A 13,114-nucleotide genomic window follows, 5' to 3' on the forward strand; every position below is an offset into this window, starting at 1 on the left:
GCATGTTGGGATATAGCCAGACTGGAAACACTTGATCATTTGTGTATCAGCTCAGTGGGAACACTGCAGGATAGAGCTAACAAAAATATCAGCTTATCATTGTTCTGGAAAGAGAAGAGTGCTTATGTGAGAGGTACCAAGCCCCCCCCCACCTCCACCCTTCTCTGCTGGTCTATTATATGAATAATTCTTAGCAGTTATATAAAGTATGGGCATCTTCAAAGTGCCTTACAGACTGATTCAGTCTCCTAGCATGGCTGTATGGGAAGTAAGTAATATTGTCCCCATTTTACACATGGAGAAACTGATATGGAAAGGGGTTGTGACTAGTCCAAGCTCTCACAAGGAGTCAGTGGAAGATATGGGATTAGAACTCAACAGCTCCTGGCTTCCTACTCAACCCAAATGTCTGTGCTGCCCCTGCATGCATGGGCAAGGACAGCAGCCCTTTCTGGGACAGCAGTTTGTGTCTTTGTGGAGCAGGAAAGGAGGCATAACAGTTGAATAAAGGAAGAGGGCCTCAGCCATCTATTTCAAACCCAAAGTGGCCTTAGTTTGCTAAGTTATGGTGTAGGACCTCCTGACTGAGGTGAATGGCCAAAGCAGTAGGCGAGCAAATTGCAGAGATGGGCCCAAAATGAAAACTTTAAAAAGACTAATAGAGCATTGCAAGAAGCCCTGGCTTACAGTCTCCTATTAGTGAGATCTTTTCTGGGATGTGTTCTGAACTGGGGTTTCAGCCCTCTCTGAATTCCTGACAAACTGTGCCATGAAAGAACCGATATGGGCATGGCCTGATAGTACGCACAAAGCCCTATGGTGCGCTAGAACCTGGGGTGGCTGCCCTTGAAGGTGACATGTTCCCTGTGGCTGTATCATCAGCATCTGTTTTCTCTCTCTTAGTTCCATGTGGACAAAAAGGGCCGTGTGAACTCTGCCCAGACAGAGTTGCTGATCCACGTGGTGAATAGAGAAACCAACAGGATTCTGGATGTGGAGCGGTAAGCTACTGTCTCTCTGTATGCATAGATGGGAGAGGGAAGGAAGCAGGAGGAGGGGCATTCAAGCTTTTGGAATCGATAAGGAAGTTTTATATCTGTGTACTTCATTTCAATGCACTGAAAGGTTGATGCCAATAACACTGGATCTAATGCATCTTTCTGTGTGGATAGGCTTGTCCTCCCAAGGAAATCTTACTGTGTTTAAACATGCATTAGTGGACCCAAGTCTGATCATGACTGGTCGGTGTAAACAAGGTGAAGTCATGTTAGGCATTGTTTCCAACTTAGGCATCCTGTCCCCGTCTCTAGAGCAGTGAGGACAATGAAATAACACCTGCACAAACCCCACTTTGCCCCAGCTCTTCATGACTGCTGCCTTAGCTCCACCAGCAGAGCTTGCTGCCAGCATCAGAACAAGTGGCTATCACATTCCAATACTGAATTTTAAAGAAACATCTGCTAGCCTTGAAATCTGGTTAGCTTGCTACATAGCCAGGAACTTGCTGATCAAGTCATTTGCAAAGTCTCTTCTGGTACCATCCAAGCTGCCCAAAGCAACGTGCACTTCTGCCTCCCAATACCATTGTGCCCTGCGCTATCTGAAGGAGGGTTCAGAATCTCCTGGGCTAAACTTTTAAAAGGTATTTTGGTGGTCAGGAAATGAGAGGAGCCCCTATTCAAACATCCACTCTCTTTTCTTTCTTCCTAGAGTGATCCAGATGATTGATGAGAATAAGGAGCAGCTGAGGAATCTCTTCAGGAACTACAACGTGTTGGATGTGCAGCCTGCCATTACTGCCAGGGCCCCAGATGACCTCTCAGCACTGCAGGTAAAGGAGAGGGGTATCTTTGATTCCCTACCTGCCTGTGCCATCAACCCTTTCACTTCCCTGACAATCACTTGGCATGGCTGTCCAGCCTACCCACTGGGTGACACTAAAGGAAAGTGTCTCTTGCATGATTGCCTCCAAATTGCCTTTTTAAAAAATAGGAAAGTGGTATTTACAGCTGCTGACATGTAGCAGAAGGAATTATTTCTCCAGGAATCTACTGTCACCCAGTGGAGTGGGGTGAGTTGACAGCAGGACATGTTAAACCTAGAGGCTAAGGGTATGTCTACACTATCCGCCGGATTGGCGGGCAGTGATCGATCAAGCAGGAGTCGATTTATCATGTCTAGTCTAGATGCGATAAATCGACACTCGAGTGCTCTCCCGTCAACTCCTGTACTCCACCGTCGAGAGAAGCACAGGCATAGTCAATGGGGGAGCAGCAGCAGTCGACTCACCGCAGTGAAGACACCGCGGTGAGTAGGTCTAAGTACATCGACTTCAGCTATGTTATTCACGTAGCTGAAGTTGCATAATTTAGGTCGATTCCTCCCCCTCCTCCCCCATGTAGACCAGGCCAAAGTTGCTTTACTGTATCCACTAGCAGGTGATGGACTGTCCCTTCTCTACAATATGTACTTTCTTCCTGTGGGCCCAGGCTTGCCTAAAACTTGGAAACATTTCCTCTTGTATTACTATCCTGCTTGTTTGCTCTCCATCTGCAGGTTTAAAATTGCTCACATCTGTTACAAATAACTTGTTATCTTTTCTAGATGGCAATTATCATCTTGGCTATTCTCCTCTTCCTGGCTGCCATGCTCTTCATCCTCATGAACTGGTACTACAGAACAGTGTGAGTAACCCTTAGCACCTGGGACTGCAGGACAATGCAAGTATATGAATAAACCTAACTCTTTGGATATTATAGAGCAGAATAAATGACAACAATAACCTGAAATGACAGAACATCATGAGTAACCCATGCAACCTGGGAACGATAGACCAGAATGGCTAATCTAAGATCCTGAGTACTGCAGGATGAAATGATGCAATTTTAAATGCACCTAGTCCTTCAATGGAATTCAGGCTCCTAGCTCACATATGCTGAAAATATTACTTAAGAGCCCAAGAATCACAATCCTTTGAGTAGTCCTGACATAAAGGATCGTTCTTCAGTGACTGAAATAATATACCAAGAGACTACAAATGTTAGACCTCTAGCCAAGAGAAGGCGGCACCACCTGAGCTAATAGATTGTTTTTGAGAATGTTCTGAAACCATAGGTCTTCTCCTTGCTGTCTAGTGATCTATGACTGTATGTGGGAAGAGATTTGCAAGCGCTGTCCCATTTCACATGATTGTTCCTCACACATCTCTCCATTAAGTCTTTCTTTTTCTCTCTTTCTTTCAATTGACTTAATTGTTTTTCATTTTTTCCCCCCAGACACAAAAGGAAATTAAAAGCTATCGTGGCCGGCTCAACAGGTGGGAGACCTTGGGGGTTTTTTGTTGTATAACAATATGAGATTCTTCTTGAAGACATGCAGGCTAATAAATATGGGGAAAATAGTGTGAAATACAGATATTGGCAGTTAGGAGAAACTCCGGAATCTGCTGAAAGAGACTTTGGGCTGCTAGTGGGCAATAAATTAGAAATGAGTTTGCCTTGTTAGTGGTAATAGATGCATAGATATGACATTGGGAGAATTTTTTTTAGTTGCCAGAGCTTTGCATTATCAGCCCCATAATATCTCCCCCATTGACATTGCAGTTGTTTCTTTCAAGATCTAGGGTGCTGGGCTGTCCGTTCCCTATCTCTCCCTCCAAATAGAAGTGTGGATTTGTGCCATGCTGTTGTCTGTTACTTAGCTTATATAAATGTCAGTCTAACCTACACCTGCTGCCTTCCACAGGAAACCGAGGCTTCATGGACATCATGGACATGCCAAACACAAATAAATATTCCTTTGATGGGTGAGTTCACAATACTTTTTTTTTGCTTTTCACAGTTCACTCTACGTGACACAGCAGGAGGAATCTCTGATATTCCATGGGCAGAACAAATGTTTTAGCACCACCACTGGCTTCTGCTAGCACTTCCAACACAAATCATCTCTGTAGCCACTTGCCACTGAAAGCTAGGATTCCACAGCCTGGTAGTATCAGGAAACACCATAACATTAGTTAGACCTGGACCTCTCTTGCAAGTCACCCTTCGTATTAATCCAGCACCATCAGCACCAAAGCAGTGCAGACTAGTGGCACCTACTGATGAACTGCAGACACAACAGAACTTTGAAAATCACCTGCAGGCAGATGTTACAATTCTACAGTTTATCCCCTATAGATTCTTACAGAAAGGGGTCTGGGCCAGGTGGTTTTTGCTTGAAGTTGTTGTTTAAATGCCTAATCCAGGCTTTTAGAATTAATCGTACAGAAATGCCTCTTAATTTAACTACAGCTTGAAGGCACATGGAGGATTGAAGCAAATTCATATTTTGTTTGTGATGAAAGGAGGAGATATGACCTTGTCAGAGTCTGGTTTTTGAGATGAGTGGTTGCAATGCATAGAGCCCTAGAGTAGAATAATGTGTTATTTTCAGAGAAGCAGCTATAGCGGGCCCTGTCTTACTGTCTCCCTTCATTCACCTCAGCCCTTTGTGTGTTTCTGTAGGGCTAACCCTGTGTGGCTAGATCCTTTCTGCAGGAATATGGAGCTAGCAGCACAGGCAGAGCATGAAGATGACCTGCCTGAGAACCTGAGTGAAATCACAGACCTATGGAACAGCCCAGCCAGGACTCACGTGAGATACTGCCAGCTTATTCTTACTCTCAATGGGGGAAGTGACAGTTCAGTCAGGATTCAGATGGACTGAGTTAGCATCTCACTTATTCCAGTAAAAATCAGGAGTAATTCCATTGTAGTCAATAGAGCTACCCCCGCCCAGCCCGCCCTTTCTTCCCGAGGCCCCGCCCCTCTTCCCAAGCCCCTGCCGTCCACGCCCCTCTTCCCCCACCAGAGCCCAGAGGGCGCACACACCCCTAGGCCTCCCAAGCATCCCCGGTCCCTGAGTGCACGGCCTGGACCCCAGCCCCAGAGCTCAGGGAGGACGGGTGGGCAGCGCAAGCACGGACTCGCCCAGACTCGCTGGCCACAGTCTAGAGCTCTAGGGGAAAGAGCCGGCCCGCAGCCCCGCAGAGCACCAGTGGGAAACAGGTGGGAGACTGAGGGCAGAGCGTGGGTGGACCACACAAGGCTATTTGGAGAGGCACAGCCTCCCCCAGCCTTTGATATCCGCTACCCATGGTTCTGCCCCATTTTTGCTGAGGTTTTGTTTTCAGAAACTCCCGTCCGTTGTAGGGAACATTTGGAAGAGAGCCCTCTGCTGCCAAACCCGATGACGACCGTTACCTGCGAGCAGCCATCCAGGAATATGACAACATTGCCAAACTAGGTCAGATCATGCGGGAAGGGCCCATCAAGGTGAGTAAAGCTGGCTTCCTCCATTTTTGTCTAATAGGGTTCACATTTTGGTCCTATGCCATCTTAGTCATTGTCCTTCTTCATGAAAGGAGCAGGAGAAGGTGAGGTTTCCAAATAGCTCCAGATTTGCCACAGCTGAGAAGAATATTGCCCTGACACAAGCCAGTGCAGACTAGTCTTTGCTGTGTGAACCTGTTGGGAACCTAACAGGAACACAGCTCTGAAATTCACCCAACTAGACACAGCACAATCTTTGAGCAGAAAACCAGCCTTGGCATCTAACTGTTGGGACAGCCTTAGCAAATGCACTATGGCAAATCCCATGTTTAAAATGTGATGGCACTGGATTGGCGTGAAAGCACATAGTTTCGTTTGAGATCATTTTTTGTGTAGGGGAAGGTACCTGCCTGGTTCCTCTTGGATGGGATTAGGTTCACACCTGGAATTCCTCACCGAGGTAGTTTGAGTTTGGGGCTGGCAGGGAGAAGCCCCTGTATAATCTCTTCTGTTGCCCCCTGCATCCAGGGCTCTCTCTTGAAGGTGGTCTTGGACGATTACATGCGGCTGAAAAAACTGCTTGCCCAGAGGATGGTGCATAAAGCCACCACCAGTCAGGGGGACCAGTCCTCGGTTACCGAGGTAGAAAGCTTGTGCATGGACATGAGAGGAAATGCTTGCTGTGCCCTCTGGAATGGGGTGTCTGTTTCCATGCCTTTGACCTGCTCTAAACTCTGCTGGGTGACCTTTTTGCCCCCTAAAGCTGTGTGAGCTCATGGCTGCCGGTTTAACCAGACACAGGGGAGGGGTCTCCCTCCACCTTTTACTGGAGGCCATACTCTCAAAAACATTCTGACTTGGCACAAAAAGAGATTCTAGCCATAGCCACATTCCTGGCCATCTCATCACCAGGGTGCAGAATGGAACGGTGCTGGAATACAGTGGAGTTGATGGCATGCCACTCACCAGAGTATGTCTCCCCCAGGATGAGTCTGACAGCAAGATAGTGTCTTTCTTTACTCTCTAAATGTCCACACTGACTCTTCTTTTCATCCCCCAGTTAATGTGACATCCCACCATTCACCAGTTCCCCCTTTATCCTGTTTGCTTGGACCATTTGCTCTTTGGAACAAGCCTTTAGAATATATCGTTCCAATAATAATAGTTAGCTGATCAGCCTCTCCATTTCTGCAGCACTCTGTTCTCCTGATTCTCCGACATTGCTGCCTGCTCATTCAGCATCTCATTTGGTCACTCTCCTCCTCTTGGCCCCACTCATGTTGGTGTGACTCAGAATTGTGTCCCCTTCTATCGTGGCAGCATCTTCCACTTTCTCAGTTTCTAGCTCTGTCTCTGTGAAGGATTCCCGGGCCTACCTGTCTCTGGGTCCAATCTCACATCTCCTCCCACTCTCCCAGCCAAAATCTCAAACTGTCTCTCCAAATCACAGATTTTTGTTTATCCTCCCAGTGCATGGCCATTTCATTTCCTATGCCCCCTGTGCTCCCATCTGCCAGGCTGGCCACCTCTCTCATTCAGCTCCTCTTTTTCCACCTTCAGGCCAGACTTCAACTCATCCCTGGTGTTTGTTCTGTAGAATATTGTCAAATATCCATCCTTCCTCCTTTGTGCTCACAGCTAAACCACGGCCAGTGGCAGCTAGCCACACTCACTCATGCCCGTCACCCCAGTCGGGGTATGGGCCGCCAACAACAGATCTCCAGAGTCCTCTATCCTGGCAGTGGCAGCTAGTGCCTCCACTTAATGATGGGGCTGCAGGTAGCAAAGCCCACTCCAGATCTTTTTTCTATCTCTTCACCATTCCCTCCACCATTGTAGGTTAAGCAGATTTTCAGAGTGGAAGAGTTGAGACATGGTTATGGGGAAGGGTTTGGGGGATGGGAGTTGATGGAGAGGTGAGAGGAAAAGAGGCCCCTCTTCTACCACATTTTCCCTTTCAGAATGAAAATCTGAGAAACCTTACAGTACAGGGCAGGGTGGGAGACAACAAGAGTTAGCCTCCTCCTCTTCCTCCTCACAGACCCCCAGCTCAGAGCCAGTTCTTACTTTCCTAGCTCCCTTTAATCTCTTTCCCCACAGCTCTGAACCCTCATTCACACACAGCACCATTTCCCTTCACTTATGTTCCCTCAGAATCCCACTCGCTTATCCTCAGTCATGCTGGCAAACCCACCCCTCCCACTTAAGCCTCCTCCATTCCCAAAGTCCCCTCAGCTCTCTTCAACCCAATCCTGGACTGTGCAAAAAGCTCTTTCCTCCTGGCCTCCCCTGCCTTCGTTGGCCTTTGCTCCCTCTGTCTGCCCCCAGCCCTGATACTCTAAAACTAGTGGAGTCTCTGTCAGGCTAGTTAGAAGAAAAGAGTATCTGAAAATCTACTGTTGAAATCTCCCACTTGAACTCACCCCATTTGCACTCTCCACTGCACAGTATTTTGCTCCAAGACCAACACAGCTCAAAAACCAATTCCATGATCTTACTGTAATATGAAAAATAATTACTTCATAATTTACATTGCAGCTCCTTGGGGGCAGGGACTGTCTCAGTCTATATTTCTGTACAGCCTCTAGCACAACTTAGCCTGGTCCCAGCTGAGGCCTCTGGGTGCCGCTGAGGAGGAGTAGAGGAGTTCATAGTTACAGATTTTGTGTTAATGCTCATAGACCGTGTAGGATCTACCTCAGATTCCAGTTCAGCTTTAAGTTGAAGCAAAGAAAACACTGCTGTGAAGCTGCCTACAAATATAACTAGTGGAACCTGCCCTCATGCTGACCCCTGCTTCAGGAAAAGCTGTCTAGGGCCTTCAAGGGGACAACTGGTAACCCGGCAATTATGCTAAGGGAGGCAGGGGAGGGAAAGAGACACAGGTATTGGAACCCATGTTGTTGATTTGTGCTTGGGCTTCTTGCAGCTGATCCAGAATGACCTGGATGAAGAGGAGGAGCAGAGCCCGAGCCAGGGGAGCCTTCGGTTCCGGCACAAGCAACCTGTAGAGCTCAAAGGCCCAGATGGTATCCATGTGGTGCATGGCAGCACAGGCACTCTGCTAACTTCTGATATCAACAGCCTGCCGGAGGATGACCAGAAAGTGCTGGGTCGGTCCCTGGAGACACTGAACACAGACTGTGGAGGCTATAATGACCGCAACACTCGCACTGAGTCTGCCAAATCCACCCCCATGCACAAGATGAGGGAGGTGATTGTGGAGAGCCCACTGGAGATCACAGAGTTATGACTAGAAGTGGCATCACTCGTCTAGCATTCCAAGAAAGCGTGGCCAAGCAGATAGTCACTGCAAAAAGAAAAAACAGACACGGGGCAAGAGGGTAGACGAGAACCTAGTGGCCTAATCACAGCCCCAAAAACTAATCCTACAGAGATAGCCAGCTGTTTTGTTTTGATACAACAGCCTTGGGGAGCCTTACCTTGGTGGAGGGCTCTCAGGACTGTGCTTTACTAGAAGCGCACATCATTTGATCATTAAATTCATATTTTTTTATTTTTTTAAAAAATATGAAAGATTAAAAATTTCAAAACAGAAGAAGAGAAGCCCTGTGGAATAGAGACATGAACTGCTAATGTTTAGGGTTGCAAAAAACCTGCACCAAGTGGGTACAAAGACTCAAGACTTGCATATTTCCTCAAGTCACCAATGGCTGCATCAGTGCATCCTCCTGCTGTGTATGGGACAGGAGCACATCACACCAGGGTGGGGGAAGAAGGTTCTGGGGCTGATGTGGCATTCCAGGAAGCCTATAAAGGGAGTCTGAATCTGTTTGGCATTAATCTGTGTCATCACCTTTACAGGAAGAGAAAACAAACCGAAGACATTTCCCCATTTTGCTGGCTTACCAAATCATATACGACGTCAACCAGAAACAGACTGACATTAACTTGGGTTTTGAATGTAGAGTGTTCGTGTGTAACTTTTTTTGTTTGTTTGTTTGTTTGTTTGTTCCGTTTCTAATAGTAACTTGTTGAGAGTTTTGGGAATGGTCTGTTAAATGAACCAGAAATACAATATGGATTTGGTTAACCTGTCCATTCTTGTTTTTCTCACTACCAAGGGGCACTTCACTGGGGAAGGTGTTGGATTTACATAGCTCTCAGTGCTCACTCATCTGTGTATACACTGCTATATATCAGCAAAGAACTACTGTGACTGAATTTTTCTTGTGAATTAAATACAGACAAGTGTGTGGCCTCACTCAGTTCCTCTGCTCAACATTTCTACAGTGTCTAAATGCCCTATCTGCAACCCTACGTGAAGTGGCAAGAATACTTTAATCTCTACCCCCACAGAACCCTACAAATACTACCCAAAGAGGCGCCTTTCTAACAGACTTCTAGCAAAGGAATATAATCTCTTGGAAAAAGTCAGTGTTATTCCACAGTCCTGCAGGCATGCTGCTGAGCAGTAGCATGCACATGGTACATACTGGAGCCAGCGGTGTAGCATGGCATTGGCTTTGATGTTGGGAATCACCTGGTGAAGTTCTATGGCCTATGTTATGCAGGAGGTCAGACTCAATTATCATAATGGTCCTTTTTGACCTTCAGAATCTCTGAACACATTAATCTGTAAGACACACGGTAAGATTCAGCTTTAGCTGAAGTCAGGCCATAATGGGGACATCTAGCAGAAGAACATGGTGATCACAGTAGATGCAAACCAGAAAGAACTTCGACTACTACTGCATATGACTTGGGGGGAGGGAAGCACAAAGCTTGTCCCACTTGCAGGAAGTTTTTATTGGTAGAGAAGTTTTGTTTTGTAAAATCAAGAGACTGTAGAAAGCAACTGCATCTCCCTCCCCACTTCCTGGCCCCCGTATCTAAAGCTGGGCAGCAGCTAATGGAAATGGCTGATCTTTAAGGGCCCTGATTTTTGAAAGTGCACCAGCTCACAAATAAGTTCTGAATCCACCTTATCTACACAGGTGCACCTCACTGTGTGTCACTGGTGCGGTATCCCTGGCACAAACTGTAACAAGAAGGCAGGAAAATTGAAACCTCCCCTCAGTATGATTCTGTCCAATCATAAGGAAAAAAGACATGGGGGCGGGGATCCCTTTGAAGGCAATTGTGAAACTGACTTGCTTAAGGCACCAGGTTTCAGCTTATAGTCTATAAGATTTACTTTCTAGACAAATGTCATACACCAACACTAAAGTTACTGGATGACAGATAAGGAAAACTGGATGTTTTCTATACCTTTTCCCCCATGCCGCAAAGGCAAACCCCTCATGAGGCAGCCAATACAGTCTCTGCCCAATCCTGCATTACGTGCAGAAAAAAACTGCAGTTGCTTTGAACACAATCACTATTTTCTGTCCCAATCAATATAAAAAGTAATGTAAATATCACCTAAATAGAAAAAGTAACAAACTAAGGAAAGCTGTGCCTTAACCTGAATAAAGAGTTTGCATATGGCTAAATTGTATAAATGAAAATTACATTCTCCAGAAAAACAAATACACAAGACAACAGTCAATAGCAACTAATTCTGAATTAGCTGTGTCTTTAGATTCTCTGCATCTTGGTTATAATGTGAAGCAATTAATAATTAAGGTATTTGTGGTGTAAGCGTCTTGCCAAGTTTAAGGCAAAGCACTCTACCATCACCAGTTATCCTAAGGAAAATATTTAAATGTCCTCTTAGTTTTGAACTTTTTAATTACCTTTTTTTAAATATGAGATGCCAGGCTGTTTGTTCATATTGAAGAGGTGAGTAGGGAGACAGTACACATTTTGCCCTTTTCAATTTCACTGCCACTTCCCCTACATAATGATATATCATGCTCATGCTCAGACTCCACCATTTAATTCAATTGCCAATCAAAAAGAGCTTTGTTATGTCACCATTGCAGACCAGCTCTTCCAAGCACAGCAACAGCAATTAAGCTAAAGGAATGTTTGAGAAGACGACAGGGGAGAGATAATTCCCTTCTTTGATGTAGGCAATCTACCTTGAAATTGCCAGAATATTCATAAAATCCACAGTCAGAAGGTTTTCTTCTAGTTCTACGTGTGACTTGACCAGAGGCTAAGAGTCTAGGAGAAAGTAGAAGTGAGACTTTTATAGTAAGTCAGATGGCATCCATTGTGACTTTCTATGAGCAATTGGGAGAGCCAATTGCAGTCACGATGTCAGATAATCAGCCCAAAGTATACCATTATCCAGAGATACCTCTTGGTCTAATTTCGTGCCCTAATCTCATGCTCACTGAAGTTAATAGCAAAGCTCTCATTGACATCAGTGGGGTAGGACCAGGCCTTTAATGAGCATCAGCTGGTGCTTCACAAGACTATATTGGAACAGAGGGACACACAAATGTAGGAACCTTGGTCTGAGTTATGATCCTGAACCCCAAGTCTCCATTTTGGTTGGTACTGGGAGTGCTGCCAAAGGATTGCACCACCATGGCAGGCTAGGAGGGAACAGTACTTTCTCCAGCTGATTAATGGATGGCATTTAGTGATACCAAGAAGGCCCTGTGGTTGATTCATGTTGGCTTTTGGACTGATTTATACCTTAACAAAAGTGCAATTATGATAAATTGGCCTCCCCACAGTATCATGTTATACATTAGCATAGTTATATAATTGATTATTGACTAATCTTTGTTGCATTAATCCCCTCAGCTGGGATTTGCTCTGTGAATCCTCTCCCTCCAAAGTGCTCTCTGTTCAGTGCCAGATTCTCTATCACACCACATGCTAACACGTCTTCCTGTGTGATACCCGCTTTCCCCCCCCCCACACACACACACACTTTTCTGTCTTTTTCCTTCAGTCTTGAGCTGTTGGACTCTCTCACTTCAGGACAGTGCTTTACATGGCCAAATCACATGAACCCAGACTTCCTCGTTTCATGTATGGGTTAGGTCAGGCCCATGAAATCTGTCAGGGAGGGGCAGGGCTGGGGGCACTCCACCCAGGACGCCTACCAGGCACCGGGCTCCGTCTGTCAACCCTGTGACGCCAGGGAGGAACGGGATGACTTCTCCTGCAGGAGCTGCTCCTGGGGCCAACTCAGCCCCATCTCGGGAACCTCCCCCTGGCCACAGGAAGCTCCACACCTTCTGCTCCATTTCTTGTCTGCATCACGCCCCAGGCACGGGGGAGAGGTGTCACTGTACAAGGAGATTCTTGGAGGTGAGTGTGCCCTGGCCCCTACAGGAGAAGAGGAAGTCCTAGCCCAACCTGGACAGGACTAATAGCTGGCGCCCAGCGCACTATAAGAGCCCCTAACAGCGGTGCCGGAACTAGGGGTGGGAGGGCCAAGGGTGTAGTTGTGGGGGTGGCATGGAAAACCCAAACATGGGCAATCAAAGGTTGATGGCCTTTACCAGAAAAAGCCCCATTTTCAGTAGGCTCAGTCACATGCTGTCCAAGTTTATGCAGCATTAGCCATTTTGTGGCTGAATTTGTCACTTGATAGAATGAAAGAGAAACGTGCATAATCAAGTATTAATAACTGACATAGTTTTCTAGCTAGCCACTGAGCAGGTGGACTTCAAGCAGCTGCAGCATTAGCTTGCCAAGCTGCCTCACACAATACCCCAAGCCCTGGAATTGCCAGCATTGCATGGGTGCTCATCCTTTTAGGCTACGCTTTTAACCAAAGTCTCCTGAATTAGCATTTGTGGGGGCCCTTACAAAAAAGCTATTAGAGATTACAGACATGGACTGGTGACAGCTGCCCAACCTCTCTTTCTTTTACACTGATTCTGCATTGCCATATAGTGCTCCTCCGCTAATACAGGGCCTCCTGCCAGGAA

The 13,114-nt window shown here is 46.3% G+C and overlaps 1 protein-coding gene across 1 annotated transcript in view; it reads left to right on the forward strand.

The window, feature by feature from the left end:
• The window catches only part of CDH23 (cadherin related 23), a 536,798-nt gene extending 527,317 nt beyond the window's left edge, over positions 1 to 9,481 (forward strand). The window contains exons 61-69 of the mRNA XM_030571362.1: positions 904 to 1,001; positions 1,711 to 1,831; positions 2,605 to 2,684; positions 3,276 to 3,316; positions 3,745 to 3,805; positions 4,506 to 4,635; positions 5,193 to 5,315; positions 5,841 to 5,954; positions 8,242 to 9,481. Of these exons, the coding sequence (XP_030427222.1) occupies positions 904 to 1,001; positions 1,711 to 1,831; positions 2,605 to 2,684; positions 3,276 to 3,316; positions 3,745 to 3,805; positions 4,506 to 4,635; positions 5,193 to 5,315; positions 5,841 to 5,954; positions 8,242 to 8,565 (1,092 nt within the window). The 3' untranslated portion in view covers positions 8,566 to 9,481. The remainder of the gene's footprint in view (positions 1 to 903; positions 1,002 to 1,710; positions 1,832 to 2,604; positions 2,685 to 3,275; positions 3,317 to 3,744; positions 3,806 to 4,505; positions 4,636 to 5,192; positions 5,316 to 5,840; positions 5,955 to 8,241) is intronic.
• The last annotated feature ends 3,633 nt before the right edge of the window (positions 9,482 to 13,114 follow it).

Source organism: Gopherus evgoodei, chromosome 7, assembly GCF_007399415.2.
Source record: "Gopherus evgoodei ecotype Sinaloan lineage chromosome 7, rGopEvg1_v1.p, whole genome shotgun sequence".
Lineage (NCBI taxonomy): Eukaryota > Metazoa > Chordata > Testudines > Testudinidae > Gopherus > Gopherus evgoodei.